Raw genomic sequence first — 14,565 nt, 5'->3', positions numbered from 1 at the left:
GTAACGGCACGTTAACCAAATGTGTCATTGAAATTCCAGTGCTGTGTTCACGTGGACCAACTTGCTTGTGGTGGTTGTGGAACTGTGTGGCTCTGAACAGGAAGCCCTGGATCTGGTCCCTTTGGTGACAAATGTGGTCCTAGAAGAGCATTACCTCATCGTTGGCGTCGTCGTTGTGGTGGACCCAGGGGTTATCCCCATCAACTCCAGAGGAGAGAAGCAGAGGATGCACCTCCGTGACAGCTTCCTAGCTGACCAGCTAGACCCCATCTATGTGGCTTATAATATGTAACCAGCCTGGTGGGGACTGCAGGGGGCCAGTTCTGAAGAACCACAAGGACCGAACACCCATGACTAGGAGCAAGTTTGAAAATGATGTGAAATAAGTTGAGATGGTTACATTATATCCTTCATCTCATCCTGTGAGATTCTGCAATCACACAAACACAGGAAAGGGAAATTCTATGGTGGCAAATGAAAAAAATGTTAACAGCTTATTAGACATGAGCTTTGACATAGCGTGAGCGGCACATTACTAAAGCAATTACATGCATGTTGCATTTTTTTCATCTGTTGTACATACTTGTATTTTTATCTAATGCTGTTTTAGAATTTTGTAAGGAAGTTTATTGAATTTACATGAAGGGGTAGTCTGAGTCACACAGTTCCCCCACTCTGTACTGTATTTTGCCATTTTACTGTAGCTAGACATTCTGCAGGTTTTGTTAACATGGAACTACTCAGCTTACTTTCAGTTGACCCATGAGCAAATCAGGTAACCCACAGAATCTGAGAGTTACTTCTCTATATATATGCTTCTAGGCTGTAAAACATTTTGACCAGTGTTTTAACTATGTAAATAAGAATACACATAATTCAGCTAAAGAATTCAAGAATTGGCTTATCTAATTAAAACAACCAAAGTAGAAACATTTCTGCTTTGAGAGAATTTCAAGATTCTCTATTCGTAGTGTAATTGATTAAGTAACTGAAATGTGCAAATCGTTTGCAGGTTTTTGCTGCACATTGTACTGTGTCTCCGTTGGCTGGTGTGTTTTATAAATTAAAGCTGCCTGTGTTTGTTGTTAAAGCTGGCATCCTTGGGATCGGCTTAAGCATTAAGAATTCAGCCTGTTTCTATGAGCTGAAAATCTCAGTTTAAAAATCAAAAATGTTAAGAAGCAGCTAAGATTCATTAGATCTCCCCCTATTCTAAGGAACCACAGTAACTCACTGTGGCCCCCAGGTTTTGAAACTGTCTTTCAAACTTAGAACAACTACTTAAGAACTTAGAATTTCCCCTTTTTCCAGGCCTATTGTAAACTCCATCTACAGTTTCTACATATAGCTTCTCTTTCCTGAAAACTGAAGCTGTCCTCTGTTCTTCCTGTCCACGAGGGCAGGGATTTAAAAAAAAAAAAAAAAAGAATGTTGGCTGGGAAGGCAGTGGGATCAGTAGTCACACGAAGCTGCAAGGCCACATAACAAAAAAACTCAAAACTGACCAATTTTGTTTGCCAAAATAGCCAGGCTTATGCTGAAATAGGGGAAGCCTGATGTATGCAAGAAGCTCTTTTGAAATGACTGGTGCCCAGGCCAAGCCGACTGAGCACGGGACTGAGTTTGACCTCCGGCTTGGTTTCCTTTCTTTGGTCTGATACTTCACATATTTGAATATAGTTGAATTTTATTATTTTTTTCTTACAGAAATATTTTTAAAAATTAAGAAAAAACTCAAAGTGAACAGAGTTAACTTGTTAAATCAGAATGGGTCTCTTTGACCCACTCTGATCTATTGTGTAAATATTTATTTAGACTATTTTAATAATACACATTATTTACCCCACTGTAACATCATGTAAACTAAGTATGTTTTTAAACAATTTTTAAGACTTGTAATTATCCTGAAAATAAGGTTTATAATGCAAAGCACCAGACCCTTCACCAGGGCAGCACTCTTGGAGGCTACCCTTACACAGTCTCATGACCCAGAACCACTTCGTGACTTCCTTTTTCATAATCCTCTTTTGCTCCTAACTCATTCTCCACAGTGGGTGGACTTAAGACATTTTCCAGTTCTAGATTTCGTTTTCAGCATTTTGGATGGAATTAATTTATATGTGATGGGAAAGGTTTTAGGATGCACAGGAAAAAAAACGCTTACATTAGGGCAAGCAAGAAATCCCAGTGACTAGCAATGCTTTGGTTTGCAGAGAAAAGAGCCTGCTTGTTTATGGAAAGTGATTTTCTCCAGACAATTGTTAACGATTTACTAGGCAAAAGCAGGGAATCATGGGGATTAGTTAAATCATTCCATTTCCATATTCAGTTCTAAGAAAAAAATACACTGTCTCCCTTGACATAATTACGGCTTGCTTTGGTAATTCTTAATAACATGAGTTATTAAGAATTAATAATTCTTAATAATTCTTAATTATTAAGCATCTAGAGCTGCAGTGTCTTATAGAAATAGACTGTGAGCCACATCTGTAGTTTAAAATGTTATGGTAATCCTATTTCTAAAAGTAAAAAGAAATAGGTGATGATGATTTTAATATATTTTATTTAGCCCTGTATATCAAAAATACTATCATTCAGCATGAAATCAATATAAAAAATTGTCGAGATATTTTACATACTTTTTTTTTCCATCTTAAGCTTCAAAATTCAGTGTATATTTTATACTTCACAGCAGATCTCAATTTGGATTACCCACGTCTCAAGTTTTAGGAAGATAGCCACATGTGGCTGACAGCTCCTGTATTGGACTGTGCAGGTCTACACTCATTCCTTCAAATAAGATACGCCATTAATTGCAGACTGTGGCCAACTCCCAGTTACTTAATAAAAAAAAACTAAACCCACTGCCATCAAGTCAATTCCAATTCATAGAACTGCCCCATAGGGTTTCCAAGGCTGTAAATCTTGATGGAAGCAGACTGCCACATCTTTCTCCCACAGAGCGGCTGGTGGGTTTGAACTGCTGACCTCTAGGTTAGCAGCTAAGCACTTAACCAGTGCACCATGAGGGCTCCTCCTAGTTACTTAGGGGCTGATTATCCAGTGTTGTAGTTCCTTGGGCCTCTGATTTATCTTTATTGCTTTGCTTTTTGCCTATGACTGCTTTTAGTATCTTTTTTATATCCCCCAAGCCAGAATATGTTAGTGGAGGAAAGGAAGCAGAGATCTGTCCTTGAGGAGCTTTACCAGCAGCTCTGGTAAAGCATCTTTTTCAGGGAGGAGAGGCCACTCATTAGCTGACGTGCTGTCTCTGGGGCCATCTGCAGATTTAATGCCTAGTCTGTCGTGGATGAGAGCAGACTCGGGTAAGAAAACTTTCCCTTGGTAACACAATGCTCTCGCATTAAGTAGAACCTTTGTGCCAGAACTGACTCCTAGGGCTGTCCCAGAAGGCCATTATTGACAAAACACAGCCTTGTCAATCCTGGGGACACTTTCTGCTGGGTCCTTATGCCTATGAAAGAGAAAATTAATAGCAAGCCCCTTCTCAGTTAAGGGAAATCTATTAATCTGTAAGTTTCTGAACCTCTGTCTCTCAGCAGAAGTAACAGATCAGGAAGTCACTACTTCAAGAGAATTCTAGGCACTGGGGATTCTTAGAGCTACACAGGTTCCATCTTCTGTATCAGTGAGACCAGCATGCTGATTGGCACGAGCCAGTCCACACCGGCTTTATTTCCTTCCTGCCTCAGAAAGGGCCCGGTTCTCCCCCATACCAAGTCCTTTCCTTATGAAGTTGTGTTGCCTCAGGCTATTTAGGGACCATCACCTGTCTAGTGGTCATATGAGTGTGTCTTCTTATATTAGTCCCTGGGGAAAGCTTGCTTAATGCTTTTGTTGAATCAACAAAGGACCTGAGACCTTAAGTGTTTTTTTAAGGTCTCTGCCCCAGGCATGGTGCTCAATATCTTGGCCAAATAAATTACTTTCCTTGAATATCCAGGAATCTTTTAGACTAAAGCAATGAGAGGTTCTCACCTCACCCTCAAACTCCAACATGATCTATGCCTTAGTGTTTTTGTGGTCTGCTTTGATGTAAAAGCAAAGGTATTTGGAACAAGAAGCTGCAGTACTCCAAATACACAGTAAGCCTTTTCTTTCTCATTCATACATTTCTGGTTTAGGTATATGAGATGGGCCATGTTACTTGTTCAGAGGAAGAGATTGTAAAGATATAATAATTTTTTAGTCCTAAATGCTGTTTTGTTTACTTTCTGTCAAGTTATTTACCGGTGTCAAATTCAAACTATAGTACTGTGTAATTATGTATAAAGTTTTTTTTTATTTATTTGAAATTAGACTAGGTATACATTTTTAAATTTAACATCTGGCTGGACAGTGTTCTATTAACTCATTGAATATGTTTCCTTTGTCTTGTGTTAATAAATATTGATGCCTGATTGTGTTTAATCCTTCACATGTTGGGAGGGGTTAGGAAATGACAGATTTTAAACTTACCTTCAGGTAGTAAGACACAGTGGTAGCTGGAGTGGTCAAAGGAAAGTGAGCACAGAGATCAAAAACCAATGCTAAAAACAGAGGCCAGATCAAGAGAGAGCGGAGAGTCATTTTGAAAACAGTTAAGTCTTTTGTCAGGACTTCTCAAAGTAACAGTTATAGTTAAGTTTTCCTCCTACCTATGCGGCATTTGGCAGTTCTGAACCGTTGATCATAAACTTGACAATAAACTGAAGGAAGTTTGAATTTTTTCCAATCTGTAACTAGGCTGGACTTCAGCTTTTCCTTAAGTGATACTTCTTTGTTCTTCCGCTTCCTGGTTTCAGGAAACCTGATTGGAGCACATTGAATCATACATGTTTGCAGACACAGAAACTTGTCCTTGAATTATGGTCTGGGCTTTTTTGGCAGCTGAGAACATTTTTTCATTTAATAGACATTTATTGCCTGCCTGCCCACTAAGTTCAAGGCACTGTGATAAAAGCTGAAGCTAGAGAGAGAAAAACATCAAGTCCCTGCCCTTGAAGGAGGTACAGGGTAGAGATGGACTGTAGGAGCAGTTAATATAGGCACCAAATCCAATGGTGAGGGAGAACAGTTGGGAATAGCAGAATAGCATGCTTGAAGAGGTAACATGTGGACTGAGTCAAAGTGAGACAGCCAGATAAAGAAGAACAAGCAGGAAGGCAGAGTTGTAGGTATACTCTGGGAACTGCAATCCATTACTAGGACATAGGGCTTAAGTAGAGAAAGGTAAAAGATACTGTGGAGGGCCTTGTGCTAGGAATTGAGGATTTTTATCCAGGAGGCAAGGGAGAGCCAATGAGGGATTTAAAGCAGAGGAATAACATGCTCAGATTTGCAACAGATTATTCTAGCAATCATACGGAGAATGAATTGGAGTAGAGAGGGAAAGGAAGGTAAGACCAGAGGCAGGGAGGCCAGTTGGGGGGCCTTTCCAGTAATTGCAGCAATAGGATAAGTGCACTTTAACCAAGACAGCAACAACAGTAAGACTGAAGAAGAGAGGCCATCCATGAAAACTGGCAACTAAGATTTCAATGACTGGATATTCAGGGTAAGGAAGAAAGAGGAATCAAACATAACTCCTAGGCTTCTGGCTTGGGGAGTTAGATGTGGGGCCATTTACCAAAACAGGGAACAAAAGAGGAATAGGTTTGGGAAAGAAGATGCAGTGTTCCACTTTGGTCACATTCATTTGAAGTGCTGTGGAACATGTAAATGAAGAGGTCCAGCAGGCAGTTGAATATTTCTGTCTCAGGAAAGCTCTGGCCTAAAACTATATGTTTGGGAGACATCCTTTCAAAAGTGGTAGTTGATGCAAATGGAAGTGGATGATATTGCCAAGGAAGATTATGTAGAGTGAGAGGGGGAGTCAGAATGAAGCCATGGGGAATGGCAGGATTTGAAGGATGGGTGGTAGTCCACAAAAGGGAGAAGGCATGACTGGAGAGGTTGGGGCAAAACTAGAAACCGAAGCAAGAGTTTCAAAGACGAGGCAGTGGTCAACAATGCCGAAGGCTACAATAAGGCTGAATAAAATAGGGACTGGATAGCCTCTACTGTATTTGGCAACTGTAGGATGGACTGTAGGAGCAGTTAATATAGGCACTGAATCCAATGGTGAGGGAGAATAGTTGGGAATAGCAGAATAGCATGCTAGAGGAGGTAACATCTGGACTGTGACCTTGACCAGTGCCTTATGGGGAAAGAAGCCCAAAAACTAGTTGAGAGGGGTGAATGCCGAGATAGTCTGAACGGAAGCTCCTCTTTCTAGAAATTACAAATGGAAAGGAGAGAGGTGATACAGTAGTTAAAAGGGGGATATAGAATCGAGAGGCTTTTTTTGAAGATGGAAGAAATAAAATATTCATGTGTCAAAGGGAAAAGGCAGCAGAGGGGAAATTTCCAAATATAGCAATAAGAGATAATTGATAAAACAAACTCACCTAGGAAGCAGGAGGGGAAGGGGGTCCAGAGAACTGGTGAAAGAATTAGTGTTTGATGGGAGGAAGCACATTTATTCAAATAAAACTGGAAAGGCTGGGTACAGACAAGATCCTGATGTAGGAAGTTGCTCAAGGTCTACCTGATGAGCTCATTCACTTCTCTGAACCTCCAGTCTACAAAGATGAACATTCATTTCTGAAGTAATTTCTATAAATATAGGTCTGAAAAAATATGGAGAATCCACAAATAACAGGAGTTCCTAAAGAAGCAGATATAAGACGGAAGAAATTCATTTGTTAAAAAACAAACACTTAAATTAGTTGTGTTCAACTTCAAGCCTAGTGGGAGAAAAACTAAAGTAGAAGGAAGGAAATAATGAAAATAAAAGCTGAAGTTAATAAAACAAATAGGAAAAGGTTTAACAAAACCAGAAGTTGATTTAATAGAAATAACCTAAAAAAATCATTAAAATTCATTGTAAAGACGCAAACAAAAAAACTATTAGGAAACACAAAGGAGAATGCAAATACAGTAGAGACTTTTAAAGGATTATTATCAAATTAATTTTAAATTAATTTCCAGATGATTTTGAAAACTGACTCATGAAATAGAAAATCTGAATTTTGCCAAACCCACCAGAAAAATCCCATTTTCATATTTAAAAGGAAAAGCTATGCAACTCATTTTACAAAGTTAGCATAATCTTGATACCACATTAGATAAAGTTAAAATTTTTCTGTATCAGTCTCACTTGTGAAAAGACTAAATAAAATTTAGAATCTTTGGTTATCTATTCTAGTGCAAACACCTGGAGTTGGAAAACCAAAAGGGAAGAAAACACTTAGCATTTCTCAAGCTGAAAGAACTGAAGAAAAACTTCAAGCCTCAAGTTGCAATACAGAAGGGTTCTATGGGCAAAATATTGAACGATGCAGGAAGCATCAAAAGATGATGGAAGGAATACACAGAGTCACTATACCAAAAAGAATTGGTCAACATATTCAGCCATTTCAGGAGGTAGCATGTGATCAAGAACCAATGTTACTGAAGGAAGAAGTCCAAGCTGCACTGAAGCCATTGTAGAAAAACCAGGCTCCAGAAATTGATGGAATACCAACTGAGATGTTTCAACAAACGAATGCAACACTGGAAGTGCTCACTCATCTATACCAAGACATTTGGAAGCCAGCTACCTGATCAGCCAACGGTAAGAGATCCATATTTGTGTCCATTCCACAGGATGCAGAAATTATTGAACAATATCATTAATATCACACCCAAGTAAAATTCTGCTGAAGATTAATTAAAAATGGTTGCAGGAGTACATAGGCAAGGAACTGCCAGAAATTCAAGCTGGATTCAGAAGAGGATGTGGAACGATGGATATCATTGCTGATGTCAGATGGATCCTGGCTGAAAGCTGAGAATACCAGAAAGATATTTACCTGTGTCATTGACTATGTGAAGGCATTCGACTGTGTGGATCATAACAAACTATGGATAACATTGCAAAGAATGGGAATTCCAGAACACTTAATTGTGCTCATGGGGAACCTGTGCATAGACTAAGAGGCAGTCATTCGAACAGAACAAGGGGATACTGAGTGGTTTAAAACCAGAAGGGTGTCAGCGTTGTATCCTTTCACCATACTTATTTGATCTGTATGCCGAGCAAATAATCCGAGAAGTTGGACTAAATGAAGAAAGATGAGGCATCAAGATTGGAGGAAGACTTATTAACAACCTGTGTTATGCAGATGACACAACATTACTTGCTGAAAGTGAAGAGGACTTGAAGCACTTACTGACAAAGATCAAAGACCACAGCCTTCAGTATGGATTACACCTCAACATAATGATAACAAAAATCCTCTCAACTGGATCAATAAGCAACATCATGATGAACAGAGAAAAGACTGGAGTTGTCAAGGATTTCATTTTACTTGGATTCACAATCAACACCCATGAAAGCAGCAGTCAGGAAATCAAATGACATATTGATTGCATTGAGCAAATCTGCAAAATACTTCAGAGGGTTAAATGCAAAGATGTCACTTTGAGGACTAAGGTGCGCCTGAACCAAGCTATGGTATTTTCAATTGCCTCATATGCATGTGAAAGCTGGAGAATGAATAAGGAAGACTGAAGGAGAACTGATGCATTTCAATTATGGTGTTGGCAGAGAATATAGAATATACCATAGACTGCCAGAAGAATAAACCGATCTGTTTTGGAAGAAATACAGCCAGAATGCTCCTTAGAAGCAAGGATGGCGAGACTTTGTCTTATGTACTTTGGACATGTTATCAGGAGGAACCAGTACCTGGAGAACATCATCGTTGGTAAAGTAGAGGGTCAACAAAAAAGATGACCCTCAATGAGATGGACTGACACAATGGCTGCAAAAATGGACTGAAACAGCAACGACTGTGAGGATGGCGCAGTGCCGGGCAGTGTTTTGTTCTGTTATACTTAGGGTCCTTATGTGTCATAGCTGACTCGATGGCACCTAACGACTGTTTTTTTGGAAGAGTTTGTGAATAATTAGTACTAATTTTTGTATAAATATTTGATAGAATTTATCAGTGAAGCTATCTGGGCCAGGGCTTTTCTTTGTGGGTACACACACACGTATCCTCTAAGGATGTGGTAATGAGTTTTGATTTTAAGTGCAATAAGATGCCTTTGGTGGCATTTGTTTTGGTGTCATTAATTGATTTGTATTTTTTAAAAGGTACTTTGTTTGCTATGTAGAAAAAGGACCATGGATGGATATTGTGAAGAAGTTTTAAACTTTTTGTGTGTGTGTGGGGCACATGCTCAAACTATGAATTCCATAAAGGCAATCACCTGAAAGTACAAATATAGAAAACTGATCACTGGTCAATGTCTTAGGCTGGGTTCTCTAGAGAAGCAAAACCAGTGAAATGTATGAATATATGTACAGTGATTTAGATCAAGGAAGTGGCTCATGCGTTTGTAGAGGCTGGAAAGTCCCAAGACCAAGGCTGGAGGGTTCTCCTGACTCAAGTAGCTGCAGAGGCTGGTGAACCCAAGATCAGCAGGTCAGACAGCAGACCTCTGGCTCACAGGCTACGGAGACTGACCAGTCCCAAGATCGGCAGGTAAGCTGGCTAGCTCAAGTCCCAAGAACCGGATGTTAGATGAACAGGGGCCAGCTGCAAGATCCAGAGTAAGCAAAAGCCAACGAACTTGGCTAGAAAGTCCACCTATATTGAATGCAGTCCACTCCCCCAAGGAAATTTCACTGTCAACTGATTGACTTCTCATAACAGAGCTCATCATGGATGTGAGATTACATTATATCAGATCGCATTATGGGGGGGTTTACATCATTACATAGCTACCAAACTACATCATAACTGCCAAACCACTGAGAATCATGGCCCAGACAAGTTGACACACAACTTTAACCATTACGGTCAATAAATGAAAAAGTTACTCAGTGAAGGAACTCATTATGAGTCATGTATGCTTTAAATATTTTAATTTAAAACATACAAGTATACATTTATTCATGAATCTTTTGATGGAGAGCCAACACTGTTTTGAATATAGATCCACCAACTGAAGTATATCAATGAAAGATGGAGTCATCTTGCATAAAACAACGTCTGTAACTTGTATTTGATTTTCAGTTTGTTTACTTAAAGATACTTGAAACAATCTGAATGCAGAATTTTTTTTTACCAATTTTTTGCATCTAATTTGACAATACATTTTAAATAATGGTCCCAGAACCAGAGCTTGTAAAGTCAAATCTTTCCAAAGCATTTCAACTTAGTTTTTATATAAACAAAAACTGCTTTTCTGCACTCATATTTAATTGGTTAACGTAATAGTTACTTGTTTTATTATAGTTACAAGTACAGCTGGTGTAAACAGGATTAGGACTAACTATAATTTTTTTCTTCTATAATCTTATTATACAGCTCATCTAGTAGAAATGCACAGAATACTAGAAGGCAGCCTACTAAATGTCAATTAATCCGGGGAGTCAGTTAAATGGGGGTAGATTAAAAGATGATCATCTGTAAATTGTATTTGAATGTGTCAAGTATCATCACTGCCAAGTGGGAGTATTAAAAAGCTGCTGACCAGCCCTCAGGCTGACCTCTCTGGACCTCCTAAATTCCCCCAGAATCTTCACACTGGCAGGTTGCTCTGGCCAGCATAAAGAAGGTTCCTCCAGTAGCTGAATGTCTATTCTAGGCTGTCTTGCTACAACTCTGTAATAATCTTGAAGGTAGTTTGCTTTTGCAGTCCAACTAATACAAACAATAACCAGTACTTGCCGTTCTTTGGAAACCCTATGGGGCCGTTCTACTCTGTCCTATATAGGGTGGCTATGAGTCAGAATCAACTTGACGGTAACAGGTTTGTTTTGTTTTGTTGTCTATTTTAGGTTTTTACCAGTGGAACCAGGTAGGATCCTACTGAAATATACAATGCAAGAAATAATGATGGTTTGGACTAAGGTGGTGGTGGTGGACATACAGTGAAAGTGAGGTTACAAGGGAAATTATATGTCCTGCGTCCAGGTATATTAGTAAGTACTCTCAAAATAACAGCAACCAAATTAAGCTAGTTTAAATAGCAAAGGACTAGTCAGTACACTGGGTCCCTAGTGGCACAGGTGCTTGACTACTAGCTGAAAGGTTGGCAGTTCGAATCCTCCCAGAGGCTCATCAGAAGACAGGCCTGGCAATCTGCTTCGAAACATCATATAGCCTTGCTATACCCTGCACACATGGAGTCACCATGAGTCAGAACTGACTCAACAGCAACTAAAAACATTCAGTACAAGGACAAAGTGCAGCTTATGGAACGCGAAGGCTGTGACACGCAGTTGTGCCTCAGGCAGATACTAGAACTTGCTTGCTGTCTCAGCTAACTGGCTTTATGGGTGGATGGAAGATGTCCATTATACAGCTCCCAACTTGAGGTTCATTCATCTAGGGAGATTAATTTTTGCCCCTTACCAATTTCCATTGGGGAGACTCTTGATGGCCCAACTTTGGGTAAGGTGCCCATTGTTGGTAAGATATGAATGACTGTGAGGAGGAGTTCCCATAAAAGGGGGAAGGATTGGACGGACAGCTCTGTAGTTGTTCACTACTCCAGTGCCTTACAGGTATATAGGCTCAATTCCAGATTAGATAACAGGAGGCAGTGAATAGTCTCAGAGCTGAGTTATCTGGGACAACTTGTCTCAGGAGTGTTACCTGAAATAGTGTGATTGTAGTTAATACTACCAATCCCTGCAGGGATTTAGGACCTATCTTTGGTTTCCTTGTGTGTTCAGACTTGAGAATTGAAGGACAAAAAAAACCCAAAACAATTAAGCCTATATTTAGGCCACAAAGCCTGTATCTATCAGCTTTAAATAATTTCTGACTTGAGAGGTGGGCTGTCCCAGATACTGTTCCAGGCTTTTAAGGCCTCCACTCTGGCTCAGTCCCTTTGTTAATTCATGAGGCTTCTCTGAATGTGTGGCCACTTAGTGTTTTTCAGCTAAGTTTCCAGTAGTTACATTGAAGTGTCTTCCATATTAATAGCCAACATTTTTTAGTGCTTACTCTGTGCCAGACAGGGCTGTACATGTATTAAACTCCATCTATAAAAAAAAAAAAAAAAATTTTTTTTTTTTTTTATAAAACCCCATGGGATAGGTGGAGTTATTGAGTCCATTTCATTATAATGCCCCCTCTTTCCTAACTGGAAAAAAAGTATGCTAAAAGAGCTAAACAGGTGCCATCACAGGCTTCACCAGTTTGTTTTAAAACAACAATTACTTATTTTTTCAGTAATTCTAGGACTTAGACTGAGTGTTCTTCTCCCGATTTTGATAAGGAGACTTACACTCAAAGAGGTTGGATAATTTGCTCACTCAAAAACCTAGTACGCCTAACATGAGCAAAATAAGGGCAGTCACCTGTTCTAGCTTGTAATAGGTAGTGAACAATGTGAGCTCTTAAGTGTTTGGCACAGAGTAACACTACAATTTTAAACCACATTGTCTGTATCTGGCCCAAAAGGTCAGAAACGGGAGGGGCTCTTTCTTCAAATCAACTTAATAGTGGAGATTTAACTAGCAAAATGTCAGAAAAGTTTTGGAACTTTTTGTCAAAAGCATGCTAAAGGGTTTATTTATCGAGGAGTTGAAGCACTTACTGAGGAAGATCAAAGAATACAGCCTTCAGTATGGATTACAACTCACCATAAAGAAAACCAAAATCCTCACAACTGGACCAATAAGTAATATCGTGATAAACGGAAAAATGATTGAAGTTGTCAAGGATTTCATTTTACTTGGATCCACAATCAATGCTCATGGAAGCAAAATGGAAGCAGCAGTCAAGAAATCAAACGATGTATTTGCACTGGGCAAATTTAATGTGTTAAAAAGCAAAGATGTCACTTGGAGGACTAAGATGCACCCGACCCAAGCCATGGTTTTCAATCACCTCATATGCATGTGAAAGCTGTACAATGAATAAGGAAGACCAAAGAATTGATGCCTTTGAATTATGGTGTTGGTGAAGAATACTGAATATGCCATGGACTGCCAAAGAACAAATCTATCTTGGAAGAAGTACATCCAGACTGCTCCTTAGAAGCCAGGATGGTGCGACTTCCTCTTACTTATTTTGGGCACGTTATTAGGAGGGACCAGTCCCTGGAGAAGGATGTCATGCTTGGTAAAGTAGAGGGTGAGGAAAAAAGAGGGAGACCCTCAACAAGATGTTTTGACACAGTGGCTGCGACAATGGGCTCAAACATAGCAATGATTCTAAGGATGGTGCAGGACCGAGCAGTTTCGTTGTTACACACAGTATCCCTATGCGTCCGAACTGACTCTACAGTACCTAACATCACCATAGCTATAAAAGAACACTAAGGAAATGAATAAAACAAAAAATTCAGAATAAAGCTGTCCTTCCCCAGATAAGTGGTTACACACACATTCATAAATTTATTTTTTAAACTTTCATAATTTATTAGATGACTGCGTAACACTTTATTTTACGATATCGCATTGTATGTAACTTTTTTATTCACAGTTGAACGTTTTGGGGAATGTGTACTACAGCTTACTACACCAAAGTGGAGTTCAAACACTCTACTGGCACCTAAGTCTTCGTAAAAAACGCTATTTCATATGGATGAAAGGATGCAACTCGCAATACCATTTCATAAGATTCAGAACATGGGTGAACTAAGAGAAGCTAAGATAAAGTCTCCACGCTTCAAAAGTTACTTCCCCTTACAGGAGCGTGGACAGGTCGAGGACCACAACTCTGGCCCTGATCCCCCAACCCAGAACACATACTGGCTGAGCCTAGAGCGTTGTCACTAACGGATGAAAACTGCCCCACACCGAGCGACCTCCTGAAAGCTAGTGAGGACCTCCGGCAACAGACATGCAAGAGGAGGAGGGGGGAAAGGTTTAAATCCTGACGCGAAAGAAACAGCCCAGGTTGCGTTCACCCCCAGCTTTCTGCAGGGTCACACCCCCTAGCTGCACAATTCGCAGTCCCAAAAAGACCCGTACAAGATGGCGGCGCATCACGTGAGCAACGCGCTGACGTAGGACGGCGGCCCGCAGGGAAGAGCCGCCTAACCTTCAACCCCCCCCGCGCTCACTTGCACTCAGTTTTGCCCCCCTTGCCTCCCCCGCCCTCGGCTTGGTGTAGATAATGCCGCCACTGGGGGCCCTGGCTGCCGAGGAAACGGTAGCCTAGGACAGTTGGCTGTTAAGTGACATTGGGTCTTCCCGGCCCACCAGATCGCTGAGAAACAGGCACGTCCCCCGCCGCGTGAGGGGGTGGAGAAAGGGGTAGTGAACTCGGATCCACCCTGGGAGGGGGGAGTGGAAGTTCACGCCCCAGACAGCGGCGAGGCGGCAGCCACAGGTAAGTGGGGGCGGGGAGGGACGTGCTCCCGTGGCCTGGACGCGAGAGGGCGCGGGGACGCGGCGCCAGCGGGGCGGCAGAGCCGGGGTGCGCGCCGGGGCGGGGGTCGCGCGCCGGAGGCCGCGGTGGGGGAGGGGCGCGGCGGGCGCGCGGCAGAAGGGGGAGGGGCCGCTGCCGC

At 40.9% G+C, this 14,565-nt stretch overlaps 1 protein-coding gene across 3 annotated transcripts in view; it reads left to right on the top strand.

Moving 5' to 3' along the window:
* DIP2B (disco interacting protein 2 homolog B) overlaps positions 1-14,565 on the top strand; it is a 267,785-nt gene that overhangs the window by 220,305 nt on the left and 32,915 nt on the right. For 2 of the 3 annotated variants that reach the window (XM_064284237.1, XM_064284236.1), the window contains one exon: positions 40-4,421. In XM_064284237.1, coding sequence (XP_064140307.1) covers positions 40-292 — 253 coding nt within the window. In that variant the 3' untranslated portion in view covers positions 293-4,421. Of the gene's footprint in view, positions 1-39; positions 14,388-14,565 lie in introns of those variants that run through there. The other variant, XR_010321855.1, reaches the window with a different exon arrangement.

Source organism: Loxodonta africana, chromosome 4, assembly GCF_030014295.1.
Source record: "Loxodonta africana isolate mLoxAfr1 chromosome 4, mLoxAfr1.hap2, whole genome shotgun sequence".
Taxonomy (NCBI): Eukaryota; Metazoa; Chordata; class Mammalia; order Proboscidea; family Elephantidae; genus Loxodonta; species Loxodonta africana.
Note: the sequence above shows the minus strand (reverse complement) of the source record. Positions and strands in the feature narration are given on the sequence as shown.